We start from the raw sequence: 13432 nt of genomic DNA, 5'->3' as shown, positions 1-13432 counted from the left end.
CTATAGATTTGCCGCACTCTAGCGAGGCCTAACTATATGGTGTGGCCTGATCAGCCAGCGGTCTCATCCCGCGCGCCGGTGCTCGGGATTAGTGTCACATAATATTTCCATATCAGAAGCAGCTAGGGCAGCAGAAGAGACTGGTGAGGTTTTTTACTTAGATAGCCAGCCAATGCGTTGAAAATAGCTTCAAATATTGAAAATTGGCGGTTACGGTGTGGGTGGGCTGGAAGTCACGGATAATTCAGTACGTTAATGAAGATCGACCGAACCAACTTATCCTAATGGTCATACTGTAATAGACGGAGTCGTAGGACAGGAGGAATCAATCAATATAGCAGAAAGAATCGTATCAAATACTTGAATCAAGGACTCAGTAAGTACAGAAGACTGAAGCTTGAAGAATCCAAGAATTCGAGGGTTCTTCATCCATTTATATACATATGAGGATCTGTCGCGGAGTATTCCATAACTCCATCTCGGAGTAATACAAACTCCACTTGTATGATTGATACCGAGCTCGATATCTGTTTCTCCGTGAGGTCAAAGATACTCCGATAGAGAGGTGGGGAATTCCTATTACACATACTTATCTTTCTTGCATGGGAATTCTTTGTCTGGTCCCAAGTTAAGTTATTAACCTGTCGGCTTGATTGTAATCTGCCACCACCACTACTACTCCCTTCCGGTCAGACATTGGACTTCTGCGTCGAAATGTTTAGATATATTTTCAGGTGGCGCAACATTAAAGTCGATGTCATCAGCCAAAACCTTATCTTTTTTGGTCCCCGGTTGCGTCTCCACTACTTATAACGTCCTGATTTTGCATGGCAGATTTGAGCGAGTGTGGGTTGCTGTAGTCAGCCCCAATGACAGTTAAACCTTCAGGGAAAAAATGCCGGGAGAGAATGGTGACTGGAAATGGAGAGCAGCGTGATTCTTGGATGACGGTGGGCCCAAGATTTCCGCCTGGGCCAATCCCATGCCACTGTAGTAGAAACCTCCACTTTTCTCAACAGCTCTCTCTCGGTATGATGAATAAACAGGTAAAGACTGATTAACGTTCGACCCAACACCTGACTATTGGTTTGCGGTCGGATCTTCAGGTTATCCCATCGGCAATTATTTCTAATCACAGAGTAGAGGCAACTCAATTACAGGTGTAGAGAGCCATAAGTAGAACAGATGCCGTGCACCCAGTCTCATTTACTTCCCTGTGCAGTCAATAGTTTCTGATCACTCTGTACTATTCATAACTTTTTACCCTGTTTATCACAGTCGCGCCAGAGCGAGCATCTCTTAACTTCCCCCGACTCCATCGCCACCCCATTGCCATGACGACTCCTACCGACATTGATCCCAAGGATACTCAAGCATATTGGGCCAAATATCAAGGGGACGGTTATCTTAAGGGCTGGGCCTTCCTCTGGGACAAAGGTGATAATCTGCCCTGGGATCGTGGCTTCCCCAACCCCGCGCTAGAAGACACCCTGGTCCAGCGAGCTGGCACCATTGGCGGGCCCATCGCCCAGGACGGTGAGAGGCGGAAGGCCCTAGTGCCGGGCTGTGGACGTGGAGTCGACGTGCTCTTATTCGCGAGCTTTGGGTATGACGCCTATGGCCTGGAGTGCAGCGCCGCGGCTGTCGAAGCGTGCAAGAAGGAGCAGAAGGTGAACAATAGCCGGTACCGCGTGCGAGATGAGAAAGTTGGCAAAGGGAAGGTCACTTTCGTCCAGGGGGATTTCTTTGATGATACCTGGTTGAAGGAAATTGGAGTACCTCGAAATGGATTTGATGTCATTTATGATTACACGGTATGTATACTCACTGCCGCTGTTGGGCTCCATTCCGTCATGTCTATTGTTTTCTCTCCACTTGTACTCTGCGTCCTACAGACGGAACCGCAAGATGGTTCACTCTGTCTTTAGAATTTTGATGTGCCTTTTCCGACCCACGCTGGATCCTTCTGGTCTTTCTGTTCTTTCCTTCTAACAACCATCTAGTTTTTCTGTGCTCTGAACCCAGAGCTCCGTCCTAAATGGGCTCTGCGACACACCGAGCTCCTTGCTCCCTTCCCTGCAGGCAACCTGATCTGTCTGGAATCTCCTCGTCATAAGGACCCCTTGGCCCCTGGCCCTCCATTTACCTCTCCCTCCGAGGCCTACATGGAGCATCTGAGCCACCCCGGTGAGAAGATCTCCTACAACGATAAGGGTCTTGTCGACGCGGACCCGTTGCGAGAGCCCAGCAAGGCGGGCCTGGAGAGAGTGGCGTACTGGCAGCCAGAGCGCACACACACCGTGGGCAAGGATAAGAATGGGGTGATCCATGACAGAGTCTCTATTTGGCGTCGACGTGACTAGAAATGTGCCTGCGCATTTGTGTGACCCAAAAAGGGAGAAAACGTAAATGGAAAACATAGGTGATATTGGAGTCCGGCCCTGGATTTCAAAGGCCAGCCCCTAGACGCTAAAGTGGAAGTCGAAATGAATTGCTGGGATGCAAAGGACACTTTTTTAAAAAGAAATTTCGCGGACATAGGGAACATATGCATTGGGAGGGTTTCCTCACCTCCATAGCGGGATCCGGGTTCTAATCGTCGCATCATGCAAAGTAAGCGGAGATTATATCTATTGTAGACAAATATTGTTATTATACATAATTCATGGTATTTCGCACACAGGGTTAAACGCCCAAGGATCATCAAGAGTTGCAAGGCGAATGGCATTCTCAACATCGCGCTTTCGGAACGCTGGCCCGCGACCGAGACAGATAGTGCAGAGGGAAAGATCTACGACAAGGTCAGTAAATGCACGGACAAGAAAACACAAAAAAACCATTGATCTCGGCATTACTCACATTTAATGAAGCTTACTGCGTTGAGCTGCGGAGCCGAATTGAATCGGGGACTGGAGAGGGGCGAGCTCGTGTCCTGAAGACGAATCCCTCGCTGCTGTAGCAGCCTTTGCACACCACTCGCATCCATCCACTCATCAACACCCGATTCATCGACAATTTGCCATGTTCGAGAGGAAAGGGCGAGTCGTTCAGGCGAGTAGCTGTTCCTCCTTGAATTAAGAACTCTTGTCCTCAACTCGATCGTGTCTCCTATGTCGTCGTGCATGACGGCGACGAATCCGGAGATCAAGCAGTTGCGCTCGTTGATGGCCAATTGTTTCCCGAAGATTGCTTTGACCCTTGGATCGTCTCCAGATAAGCTTGTTAATAGATAGTATCCAGTCTCGCAGCATTGTCGGACTAGAAGGTGTGAGAGTGGCCAGCGCCCTTGCTTTAAGGAATTGTCGGGCGATAGTATGTTCGGGAAATTAAAGGCAGGGGCAGGACTAGCGATGGATGAGAAGGAGATATTCGGAGGCGATAAGGCTATTCCGAACGGCAGAATTGCTTGTTCTTGGAAGGGTGGCGTAGGGGGTAGTTGTGATAATCCAGGCCATTGAGCCGCGAGGTCCGACGAGGACGGGAAAATATCACCCATTATTGGCAATGAATCAAGTTGCGTTATGAGCGTATTGTAATTTGAGATTTTATCTTGTGTACCGCTAAGCGTGGGAGACATTGACAGCGACACATCCGCCGGTGCTGCAGGTTGTTCGGCCTCGTCGCAGCCTCTTTTGGCAAGCGACACGTATTGCTGTGTAATTTTTTGCAGAGCAGCTGTGACACGAGGCTGATTTTGAAGAATCCCAGCCTCAAACAGAAGACTACTGAAGGAAAGGAACGACTCGCTGAGCTCTTCGATGCCTGACTCGAGTTCCTGTACGCGAGATTGCAGATTGTCGATCGTGGTCTCTTTTCTCCTGCGATATGCTTGCTGCGCGACGCGAAGCTGCCTTCGACGTCTCTGGATTCCTTGAGTCAGTTCCAACTTGCTCTGTATTTGCTGGGATGTGCCCACCTCGGGAGCTTGCTGATCGTCCGTCGCATTTCGTGGCCGGCCTCTCTTGCGAGGCGCGGGCGCGTCATTCATTGCTTCGACCATGGTGTATTGCTTTTGGGGCCCCTTTTCCATCTTGAAGACATGCTGTGATGTAATGGATAATCTGAGAACGCGAAAAGGGCGTGACGGCGTTGCTTTACTCATCGGGGTTGGGGTGTCGGGACTGTTGAATAATCGAAAACTCGGTGGGCCGCCACGATTGGCCCGAACTGCGCCCAAAGTTTATGGCTTTGAATTTGTGGGCTCTCCTGCTGTGTCCGAACGTCATCAACTCATCAAGGCCGAGCGTGCCGCAACGAGGAATATAAATGGAATCATCGAGGTCAGCTTACTCCATAATTCTCCGTCTCCAATGCTCCGAAATACCTTCATGCGCAGCGCACAGCGTACAGCGTACAGCTCTCGCAACATGTCTTCATTCACTCAGCCAGTGCCAGTAGTCGCCTGCGGCAGAATACCCGCGATGGGGAAATCAATCTCCCAGCACCTACTGCCTGAATACGAAGGTTCTTGATATACAATCCTGAAATAAACAAAGCATGGTCCTAATGCTCCTCAGTCATCCACTTCATCCTGTCATATGAGGCTGCAGAGGCTGAGCTCCCGCATCTGCTTGCAGGTCGCGATCCTCAGTCTCGGAGTCCCAATGAAATCGGAACCCACGATTACAGCCGGCCTCCTCGCGCGGTAATCTTCGGTCGCGGCTATGAGCCTCAGCAGGTTGAAGAGCTTAAGAAGAGATTCGCGGGTGTTACCAAAGAACCTGTTGCTTGGGTGAGGGGGAACCCAGCGGATTTGCCTGCCGGGGCCGCTGGGCCTGAGTATGCTCGGAATATCGCGGCGGATATGAAGAAAGTGCTTAAAAAATGGAGGGACGGGGGAGGAAAGGATGAGGAGGTTTTGGTGTACTAGTTGCTTTGTCGGGAGAGATTATCTAATGCCTTAACTTTGTGCCAGTTCGAATCTCCCAAACACAAATTGATTGAAGGGCCGATATCAAGGATATTTGTAAGTGGTCTTGGACTTCGCTAGTTGGTTCCCTGGACTTCGATCTTTGGCGTGTCGATGTACTTCTGTTCACTTCATGTAGGTGCACCTATCGATGTCGTATGCCATGGTACTGATTGGTCCACACAGGTCTCTGCGCTTTCATTACGCCGTGTTGGTTTTTTGGGAGACTTAGATCCCGTTTCAAAGGACGGAAAATCACCAGTAACAATGGAGATGTACACCAAGGTCCGAAACCTCCTTCCGGCCCGCAGTGACGAGCTTATATAGAGACCCTAACGCCAAGACACCTTAATTCATGCGTGAGTCACTATTTGACAAGGTCGTAAAATGAATACAATTAGGGGCCGCAAATATACGCTACCCACTGCCCACCATGGGAACCAGACGGGTTGCCCATGAAGTGCCCAAAAAATGCAGAGATAACCCCTTTCAGACATACGCCGCACGACTCCGACCCAGTATAGCCTCGTACTATGTCTATTATGTCTAAGCTGGTCCCCTGACGACTATAGTGTGTTCGAGTGCGACTCAAGAGCATTGTTCCCAAGAATACATTCTTATCCTGGGCCGAGTATTGATACCATCTATTATTCAAAGGCTGGAAGAAAGCGCCCGCGTTTCAAGCCTCGCATACAAGATACTACGCACATGCCAATAGTTTTGTAGGAGTAAGCATAGGTGTTCAGTGGCACTGGCAAATTTCAAGCCGAAGTGACCACCAGTTGCCTGAGAGTAGATTCCGTAGGCACGGATCGAGGGGCCAGCCTGATCGGCTTGGACTCCAAATCTACTCGTCCGATCAAGCCTTCTGGCCACCGACATCGGGTCACCTTGGTCCAGATGCCCTCTGGGCGCACAGAAGCCCCAGATTCGGACCTCTTGGCCCTGGAGCCCCCGGCCACACACAAGCTACAGAAGACCTATTCCTGTTTGGATCTTCTCCTAATTGTATAACAAAGTGTCCATACTCTGTTGACTTAAAGTGTTTTCAAGTGTCTATAACTGTGTTTCGTAGACGCCGGAGGCTAGATAGCTTGGAGAGTCGTATATGCTGTTAGCTGGCTATCTGGTGTAGCGAGAGCCCCCCTCCCCCGGCAGGAGAGTTCTGCGATTAATGTATTCTTTTATGATGGCCTGCTCTACCGCCGGAAGACAAACCACCCGAAGGGCGGATCACCAACTAGCTGCACACTATTAGACGCCGCAGGAACAGGTCAATCTCAGAGGATAAAGTTCTGGATTATGCAATATGCTATAACATCTATGGGGTTCCTCTGCTGGATTTGTCAACGCCCTCTCATACTCCGCTCTTGGACGGAGGGAAGGCTGCGCAGGTATACACTACAATATATATTAACGAAGGCTTGTGAGCGGTAATAAGTCATATGTAGCACCAGAGGACATGATACCTACTTAGACGATCCACAGAAGTATTTCCAGACTTTGTTATTTTTTTTATTTTGTCGCTGGGTCGCTGGGTCGCTGGTCCCGTGGGGAGCAACTTGTGGATAGTACGCGAACGTCTCGAACTGGATTTTGTTGTTTATTGCTTTCCTGCTTCCCCAGACTATTTATGACTGCGTGAGTGTTCTTCCTTCCATTGTCTACTTGATAGATCGGACCCGTTTCGTTACGTGTTCCCTTCTGCCTACTTATTATTGTCACAGGCTATGGCCTGGGTCTTGGTTATCGGCCATGCCCTCAACCAGTAGAACATTCTAGGAGGGTGGACAGAATCTGATGGAAGCTTAGGAGCATGTATATAGAGGGAGAAGAAGGCCTACCTTCATACTTCTTCTCCAAGCTTGTGATACTCGTGAATACAGGACAGCTAGTTGAAAACAATACTACCTACGCCCGTGACACTGATGCTGACCTGGATATGGTGAACCCAGATCAAGACACAACAAACATAACGAAAACTGGAGTATTGCTTGCAGAGCAACTTCTCCACTCCCCAGAATGTTGTAATAAGTGCCATGTGGGATACAATCACGAGCAGAACCTCCCTGGATCACCAAGCCATAGCCTGAACGAGGTTCAGTCTTGGCCCTGCCCCGAGGTTCTCAGCACTCCTCGCCTGGCTCAGTCAAATGACCCATGGATCAAGAATTGGTCAGCAGAACAGCGGGAAAAGGTCTTCTGCGGGACTAGTGGCGCCGATTCTATCCATCCCCCCAGTATTCGCCTGGCACAAGCAGAACAGAAACTGGGACCAGCAGTTGTTCATTTTGATATTGACAGTATCTTGGCCCATATTAACAGCCCTGCTGTTAGCTCCCAAGGCCTTTACTGGTATCCAGTCCAGAGACCAGTTTCTGATCTGCGCTCTGGCCTCCATTTGGATTCACTGCCAGTCAAGTATTTTGACCGCCATGGCCACCCACATTCTATCTCTGTGCCACTACATCATGTCAAACACTACACACTGGGTCGGGTGGCAGGATTTGAGGATGCATCAATCTATGCCCTCTTCCCTCAACTATATGAGCCAAAGCAGCGGTCTAGCCGACTGTCAGATAACCAGTTCCAGACCTGGATGGATAGGGTTTTTTTACCAGCAATTCACCGACACTACTCAGATGCCCATCAGCAGCATCTTCCCTCAAATGCCTGTCATGGGATTTCAAACTCTTGGGCAGCATGGGCAGAGAACCACTCAGTCCAGACCCAGTCCTGTCAACAACTCCTCAGCTACTTTTTGCCCCCAGAACACCTACACCATACCTGGGAGACAGTTCAACAGATTATCCAGGATCAGAGACTGGAGGAATTTGAGGGTGTTCGTCTATTCCTAAGTGCCAAGAACCTAAAGCTTCGTACTCAGTCCAAGTCCTGGGCAGAAATGCAAGGACGGTTTCAGGATCTATGGAACCATACAATCAACCGCCAATATATCTGCGAGGTCTATTTTGATGTGGGGAAAGAAACCTGTCCAGTTGCACCAGTCTCTGGCAGTACACAAACACTGCTCTGGAAACGATGCTGTTTGGACAAGCTCCGTTACTCCCAGCTGGCAAGAAACTCAGGTCAAACTGTCTTCTATCCTTTCTCTTTTCTCCGCGATACTGGATCCCTGACCATCGAGGCCAAGAAGGGGACTCATGTTCACGATGATGGACTTCGCTACAGCCAGTTCTATAACTCAATCAAAGAGGTCTTTGCTGCTGGGAATCAGTACCCCTTCAGTAATCCCCTGCTTGAGGTCCTAGGCCTGGACCAGGAGATATATCGAACCTGGCAACACCTGGGAAAGGGCACCCATGACTGGAATACCCTATACCGTGCATACATCCATAGCAAGACCCGGTGTGCAACTGCCATCCATGGATCTACCAGCAAATCATTTGGGATCCGCGAAGAGCATCGTGTACGTGAAGATCTCCTGGTAAAAGTTGATCAGGAAATCTGGCGGCGTGGTGCAGCCTACCACCTGTTTCAGGACCTGCCTAGCCATCCATTCTATGTCCATTCAACCAGAACTATCCTTAACTGGGTGCGTTGGAATATGAACCGGTTGTGTGCAGGGTTTGAACTAACCTACAGCCTGCAGGCTGGTTCTCCTGTATCTTGGAGTCACAGCCAGGTCATGATTCTATTTTTGCGCTGTCTACGGCGAGCGTTTGGCGGAGGGGGAAATCGGTTAGAGCTAAGCCGAGCATGCTGGTATGATACAAAGCAGTTCCCAGGACCCAGTGGCCAGATTCAACATCGCGAGGGTATCGGGCTGGGGATCACCATTTACCGCTATGGCTATGGCTGGTTCTTAAACAAGATACACTGGTCAACCATGAGATTTCGTCCAGCCCATCGTCCCTACATGGACCTTCACACGCCCACAGTGCTGGCCCGGTTCCAAGTCAATTATAAACATATTCATTCATACCAAGATGATATTCTTCTGCTTGACGATTGTTTTCTACTTCTTGCTCAGCAGCGGCAAGAGCCAGGAAGGCTATTTGCACTACTATCTGTTATGGTTGATATTTGCCTACGTCCTTTCGAAAAGATGTTCTTGCTATCATGCGGCCAGTGATTCGGCCTGAATGTCAAATTCTTATTAATACCGGGCATGTGGCATTCAGCAAGCCTTCTTTGCAGCAAATCATTATAAGAAGACACTGGCCACTTGCTGTCCCCACCAAGAATAACCGAATTATTAAGCACTTTGATTACCTATTTGCTTGGCTGTGGGGCCTGCAGTCTGACGAGTATATGCGGCAGAGTTGGGGGCATAAACCATATCGCACATTGTACCAACGCTGTGTGGTTAAGATCGAGGAGCTCTATGGTAAGACTGTGATCAGCTCCTGGCAAGCACACCTGAAGCATCGATTTCTCAGCACACACTGGAATCTACCGTATCCTAGCCAGACATCGTTGCTCTCCAAAAATAAGCACAATCAATTTCGCTGGTGGTCTAGCTTCAATCCATATTATTACAGAATTTGCCGCAGAGCAGCAGAGTGGACCGACAATGTATTCCAACCACTTGCTATGGTAGTTTACCCTACCATGGCTGGGTACCATCTAACCGCCTAATGCCCTTGAACGTTGAATTACCGCCAATCCCTGATGGTATTGAGGCATTCTTGCAGGAAATCTCATCTATCCCAGTAGCTTCTGAGAAGGTGTTTCCTCCTATCCCTATCATGGTTTTGGGGCCAGCACCAGACCATGGCTATCAGCTGCGTTCCCAGTCGTCTGACTACCGAGTGTGGAAATGCAGAGTAACGCATGTACTGGGTTGATCAGAGACAGCAGTGAAATCAAGTTAGGGGATCGTGGACTTGCGGCATTATCATGTTCGTGCCTCGCCCGTCCGGTCGCTTCCTTGCAGTCGCTAAAGCAGGTAGGATAAAGGGCACTATGGCTGCGAAGGTGATTGCGGCAGAAGCCATGATCTGTGGTGCTAGCATGGTTGCGATATACGACTTGCTGCTATATACGGCAGTTTGGTTGCAACTTGACGGTTTTGAAACAGAGCAAGTGTTGGTATGGGTAGGTAACAATGGTGAGAGATTTCGGAATATGAAATGAAGCTGTGAATAGAGACTTCTGACTTGAATCCAACGAAGTTGTCTTTACTGCCGTCTTCATGGGCGATACGTTCTCTTCATATGGTTTCATATCGTACAAGCAATGCCATGTTACCTGCGCCATATGAACATCATTTAGCATCGAAATCGTCAGCTGAGGAATAAGGTCATTGACCGTGGACTCCGCATCCGTTATACTTCGGGTCTGGGGAATAGGGATGTCCACACTGTTTCGGGTTCTGGCCCGATGCTCGTACCTTGACTTCTGGTTCTCATCCGAGACATGTGATGCCCCTTGGGCCCTTCCGAGCAACATTTAGGTCTAAGCGCTTAATCTTTGAATCGAGGTAGGCTTCAAGCTCTGGACCTTCGTTTGGTTATTGGCCAATGGCAGCTAACGGAACTAGGTCAGTCTACTCTCAGGAGTAGATCGGTGAGCACCTTGCAGCTGGCTCGGATCTTGTCTGCCTACCGCCGGTAAGCACCGTGTCCTAGGGTTTCTCATCCCATTCGTGTTATCAATATTAATCCACACTCGAGTGAGGACTGTTCTTCAGTAGCCAACTGTCCAACGAACAGGCCTAATCATCCTTCTCGACAAGCAGACACTGAATAAAGGTGATGGAATTCAAACAATCAGGTCTAAACAGCAGTTAGCTTAGTTTTTATTTGACTGGCTCGCACTTGTCTTCATGAGATAGAAGAACGCTCTATTTGTTCATTTTTTACTTCAATTTCTCCCTGCTCGTCTCAATGGCCCGACCACAAGCCATAGCAGCCATTGTCAACCGGTGAATCCCTCTTCTGTCCATGTCAACCGGTGAATCCCTCTTCTGTCCTGTGAAGACTTCCAGCTACCCATCTATCAAGCGCTCAAGTATTTTTAGGGCTCGCCCCAGCACCAGAGCAGGGTATCTATCGCGCTTACGACGCCTCATGTAGCTATTGCTTCAATTCGCCGTGGACACTTGAAGACTATACACAAAATGAAGTACTAGGTCATCTTCATGCTACCAACCCTCAGTCCACCTTCCTGGCTTCCGAAAGCTCAGCTTAATCAGATCCATCTCCTCGCTAGAAGAGTAGCGCCGTTCATATCAGGATATGTGTGGATGCGGCTGGTGAAGCGCCGATAGCAGCCTCGAAGCTCAGATACTTCTAGAAACCCAATGCATGCTAAACTAGGGCCAGAGCCAGAGCCAGCCCCGGCAGGTTGTTGGATGATATATTTAATGCCTGTTTCAGTACATCATATCCTAACTATCTTGCGTTGGTAATGCACTAACTAAAGACCATCTTGTCCAACTGTTTGTCCTAGACATAAAAGTGGTCCTGAATATATAGGCATTGCCTAGGTATACTTAGCAGTTACATACTAGAACTATACAAACAAATTCTAATTCCTCAAAGGTAGGTCTGAAACATATTCTTCGAACAATCGCACGATAATGCATATGGCAACTTTGTTTTGGATTGCTGATGTGGTCAAATTGCTCCTGGAATACCATAATAATACCAAAAATAAGACCGGTGCATGGCCTGGATGATAAGCTGGATATAGGAGATCTTCACGTAATGCTTCCTGCGCAGGTAGGTCTCCATTGCTTTGAAATATATACGATGCTTGCATCAACAGCGTATAATGATCTGTATTAGGGGATCTATTTAAACATAAGTTATTTCCTTTTAGCGCGTTCATCTGGGCCTGGTCGGATTGAATGCAACATGGGAGTGGAATCAAATTATGAGATGGTAATCTGCAATGAGTGCAAGTTCTCAAGCGATATCTGACACTAATATGATTCATTGCTTGTGTTGTTGGTCTATTCACTTTCGTTATATCTAGCCGCGGCGACCCCCTGTCAGATCTCAGGGATTCCTCTCAACCAACTTTAGCTCCGAAGGTATGACAAAAATTAAACTACCACGTAGCAAGGCGAGTGGAAAACTGAAGCTGCTGCTGGGTCTTATTGTCGGTCAGACGCAGCATCTCATTATCCGGGCGGAGAGTATGAACAGAGTGCTCTAAGATATTTAGCACATCTCCATCGCTAGCCCCCAGTATCCCGGCTGGCGGGACACCATGAGAGACCAGATGATACCCCTGATCTCTCCTGACAACCTTTGAGCCTCGCTTATCATAGGCCTTGAAAGCGAAATTGAAAAGCGGGTAGGAAGTTATCACCGGAAGAGGCGGACGCTGTATGCAAAGCCACGCAAACACAGACCAGATAAATAGATGCATGATGGCTTGGAAAGCAATGAATATTGAAAACATGGAAGAGCTAATGACGATCTTGCTGTGCGGTACCGAAATAGACGCGGTAACATAAAACTCTGGTGGAAGGTTTGGAGTAATTCCTGTGCCGTATCCTTCCATGTTGCCGAGATTGTTAGCGTTAAAAAACCAGAAGGGAAATGCGATGATACTGTGAAAAGTCTGAAGAAGTATGGGAGACCAGTAGACACTTCCAAGCTGTCCCTGTCCACTCCAAAACTGCTCTGCAATTGAAGTTGGGCCAGGGATATTGGCGGCATCAAAGTTGAGGATCCAGTCTAACGCAGCCCGAAAGTTAATCAGATCAAGAGTAGGGATTTGCGTAGGTTGCCCAGTGGATGTCACAGATATTATACTCATGTTGGACCGAGAGGTAATGAAGGTAGTTTTGCGACTAAAGACTGAAAAGGTTGTTGTGAGGTTAGGATAGAACTCTCCGTCACCCAATCTGCAGGTATTATCCCACCCTCCTCCAGGGCAGACATAGAGGCCTACAACTGAACATGAGCAGATATTAAGAACAAAGGTGGTATTCTTTTACCATACCCGCTGTAAATGAACCATTATCGGCTCGGCTCTTCGACACGCAGAATCTGATGCCAACCCAGGCAGTATCGGATCCATATATGTTGCAATCCTCACTAGAGAATGGGTCCTCTTGGCTGATTTCAGCATGAAAATCAAGCTGCAGTGAGGATGCATTGGCAATCTGTATCACAGGAGCAGAGGGGTGATCAGTCGGGGGCCATGGGCTTGTATTGATCAAGCCCCCAGGAAGCAGGTATGAATCACAGCTGGAAGTGCGTTCCGCGCATGCAGCAACTGGTACTGGTTTACTGGCCACTGAATGCATGGGACTGGTGACCAGATTATTGACAATTGCTTGCATCCAGTAGGGCACAATTGTGTATGGGTATTCTGCCTCCCTGTCCTGGAGGTTCCCAATGTACTCGGGGACGTAGGATCCGTTGAACTCGCCTACACCAGCAGTTGCATCGTAGGTTAGAACTGGGTCATACACAACGCCCATATCAGTATTGGCTAACACTGTTCTTAGTTATCATACCTAAGAGTTGATTGGGAAACAAACCAAAGAGAATGACACTGGATACCCACAAGGTTATTGTAAATGCGACACTTATATGA

General features: G+C 48.5%; 6 protein-coding genes across 6 annotated transcripts; 3 read left to right on the top strand and 3 right to left on the bottom strand.

Annotated features, from left to right (window-relative positions):
* Window positions 1–433: 433 nt before the first annotated feature.
* Window positions 434–584, bottom strand: BDW70DRAFT_145134 (uncharacterized protein; the record flags this gene model as incomplete). The annotated part of the gene is made up of 1 exon (XM_073738377.1): window positions 434–584. A coding segment is annotated over one exon (151 nt), but the record flags the coding sequence as incomplete, so codon positions are not given.
* Window positions 585–1243: 659 nt separating this feature from the next.
* BDW70DRAFT_18403 (putative thiol methyltransferase) lies at window positions 1244–2444 on the top strand. The gene is made up of 2 exons (XM_073743455.1): window positions 1244–1814; window positions 2004–2444. Exons 1-2 carry the CDS (start codon window positions 1335–1337, stop codon window positions 2361–2363), a joined length of 840 nt encoding a protein of 279 aa, XP_073591099.1. The 5' UTR covers window positions 1244–1334; the 3' UTR covers window positions 2364–2444.
* Window positions 2445–2663: 219 nt separating this feature from the next.
* BDW70DRAFT_166333 (bZIP transcription factor) lies at window positions 2664–4000 on the bottom strand (the record flags this gene model as incomplete). Its single annotated transcript, XM_073741961.1, has 2 exons — window positions 2664–2791; window positions 2860–4000. The coding sequence occupies 2 exons, from the start codon at window positions 3998–4000 to the stop codon at window positions 2664–2666; spliced, it is 1269 nt and encodes a 422-aa protein (XP_073591098.1).
* Window positions 4001–4367: 367 nt separating this feature from the next.
* Window positions 4368–4870, top strand: BDW70DRAFT_154321 (uncharacterized protein; the record flags this gene model as incomplete). Its single annotated transcript, XM_073739825.1, has 2 exons — window positions 4368–4464; window positions 4518–4870. 2 exons carry the CDS (start codon window positions 4368–4370, stop codon window positions 4868–4870), a joined length of 450 nt encoding a protein of 149 aa, XP_073591097.1.
* Window positions 4871–9772: 4902 nt separating this feature from the next.
* Window positions 9773–9929, top strand: BDW70DRAFT_145129 (uncharacterized protein; the record flags this gene model as incomplete). The annotated part of the gene is made up of 1 exon (XM_073738376.1): window positions 9773–9929. A coding segment is annotated over one exon (157 nt), but the record flags the coding sequence as incomplete, so codon positions are not given.
* Window positions 9930–11929: 2000 nt separating this feature from the next.
* BDW70DRAFT_164642 (uncharacterized protein) lies at window positions 11930–13316 on the bottom strand (the record flags this gene model as incomplete). The annotated part of the gene is made up of 2 exons (XM_073741519.1): window positions 11930–12777; window positions 12833–13316. 2 exons carry the CDS (start codon window positions 13314–13316, stop codon window positions 11930–11932), a joined length of 1332 nt encoding a protein of 443 aa, XP_073591095.1.
* Window positions 13317–13432: the final 116 nt, after the last annotated feature.

This window comes from Aspergillus foveolatus (assembly GCF_047715535.1).
Source record: "Aspergillus foveolatus strain CBS 279.81 unplaced genomic scaffold BDW70scaffold_123, whole genome shotgun sequence".
NCBI lineage: Eukaryota > Fungi > Ascomycota > Eurotiomycetes > Eurotiales > Aspergillaceae > Aspergillus > Aspergillus foveolatus.
The sequence above is the reverse complement of the archived record's forward strand: the minus strand, read 5'-3'. Positions and strand labels throughout refer to the sequence as shown.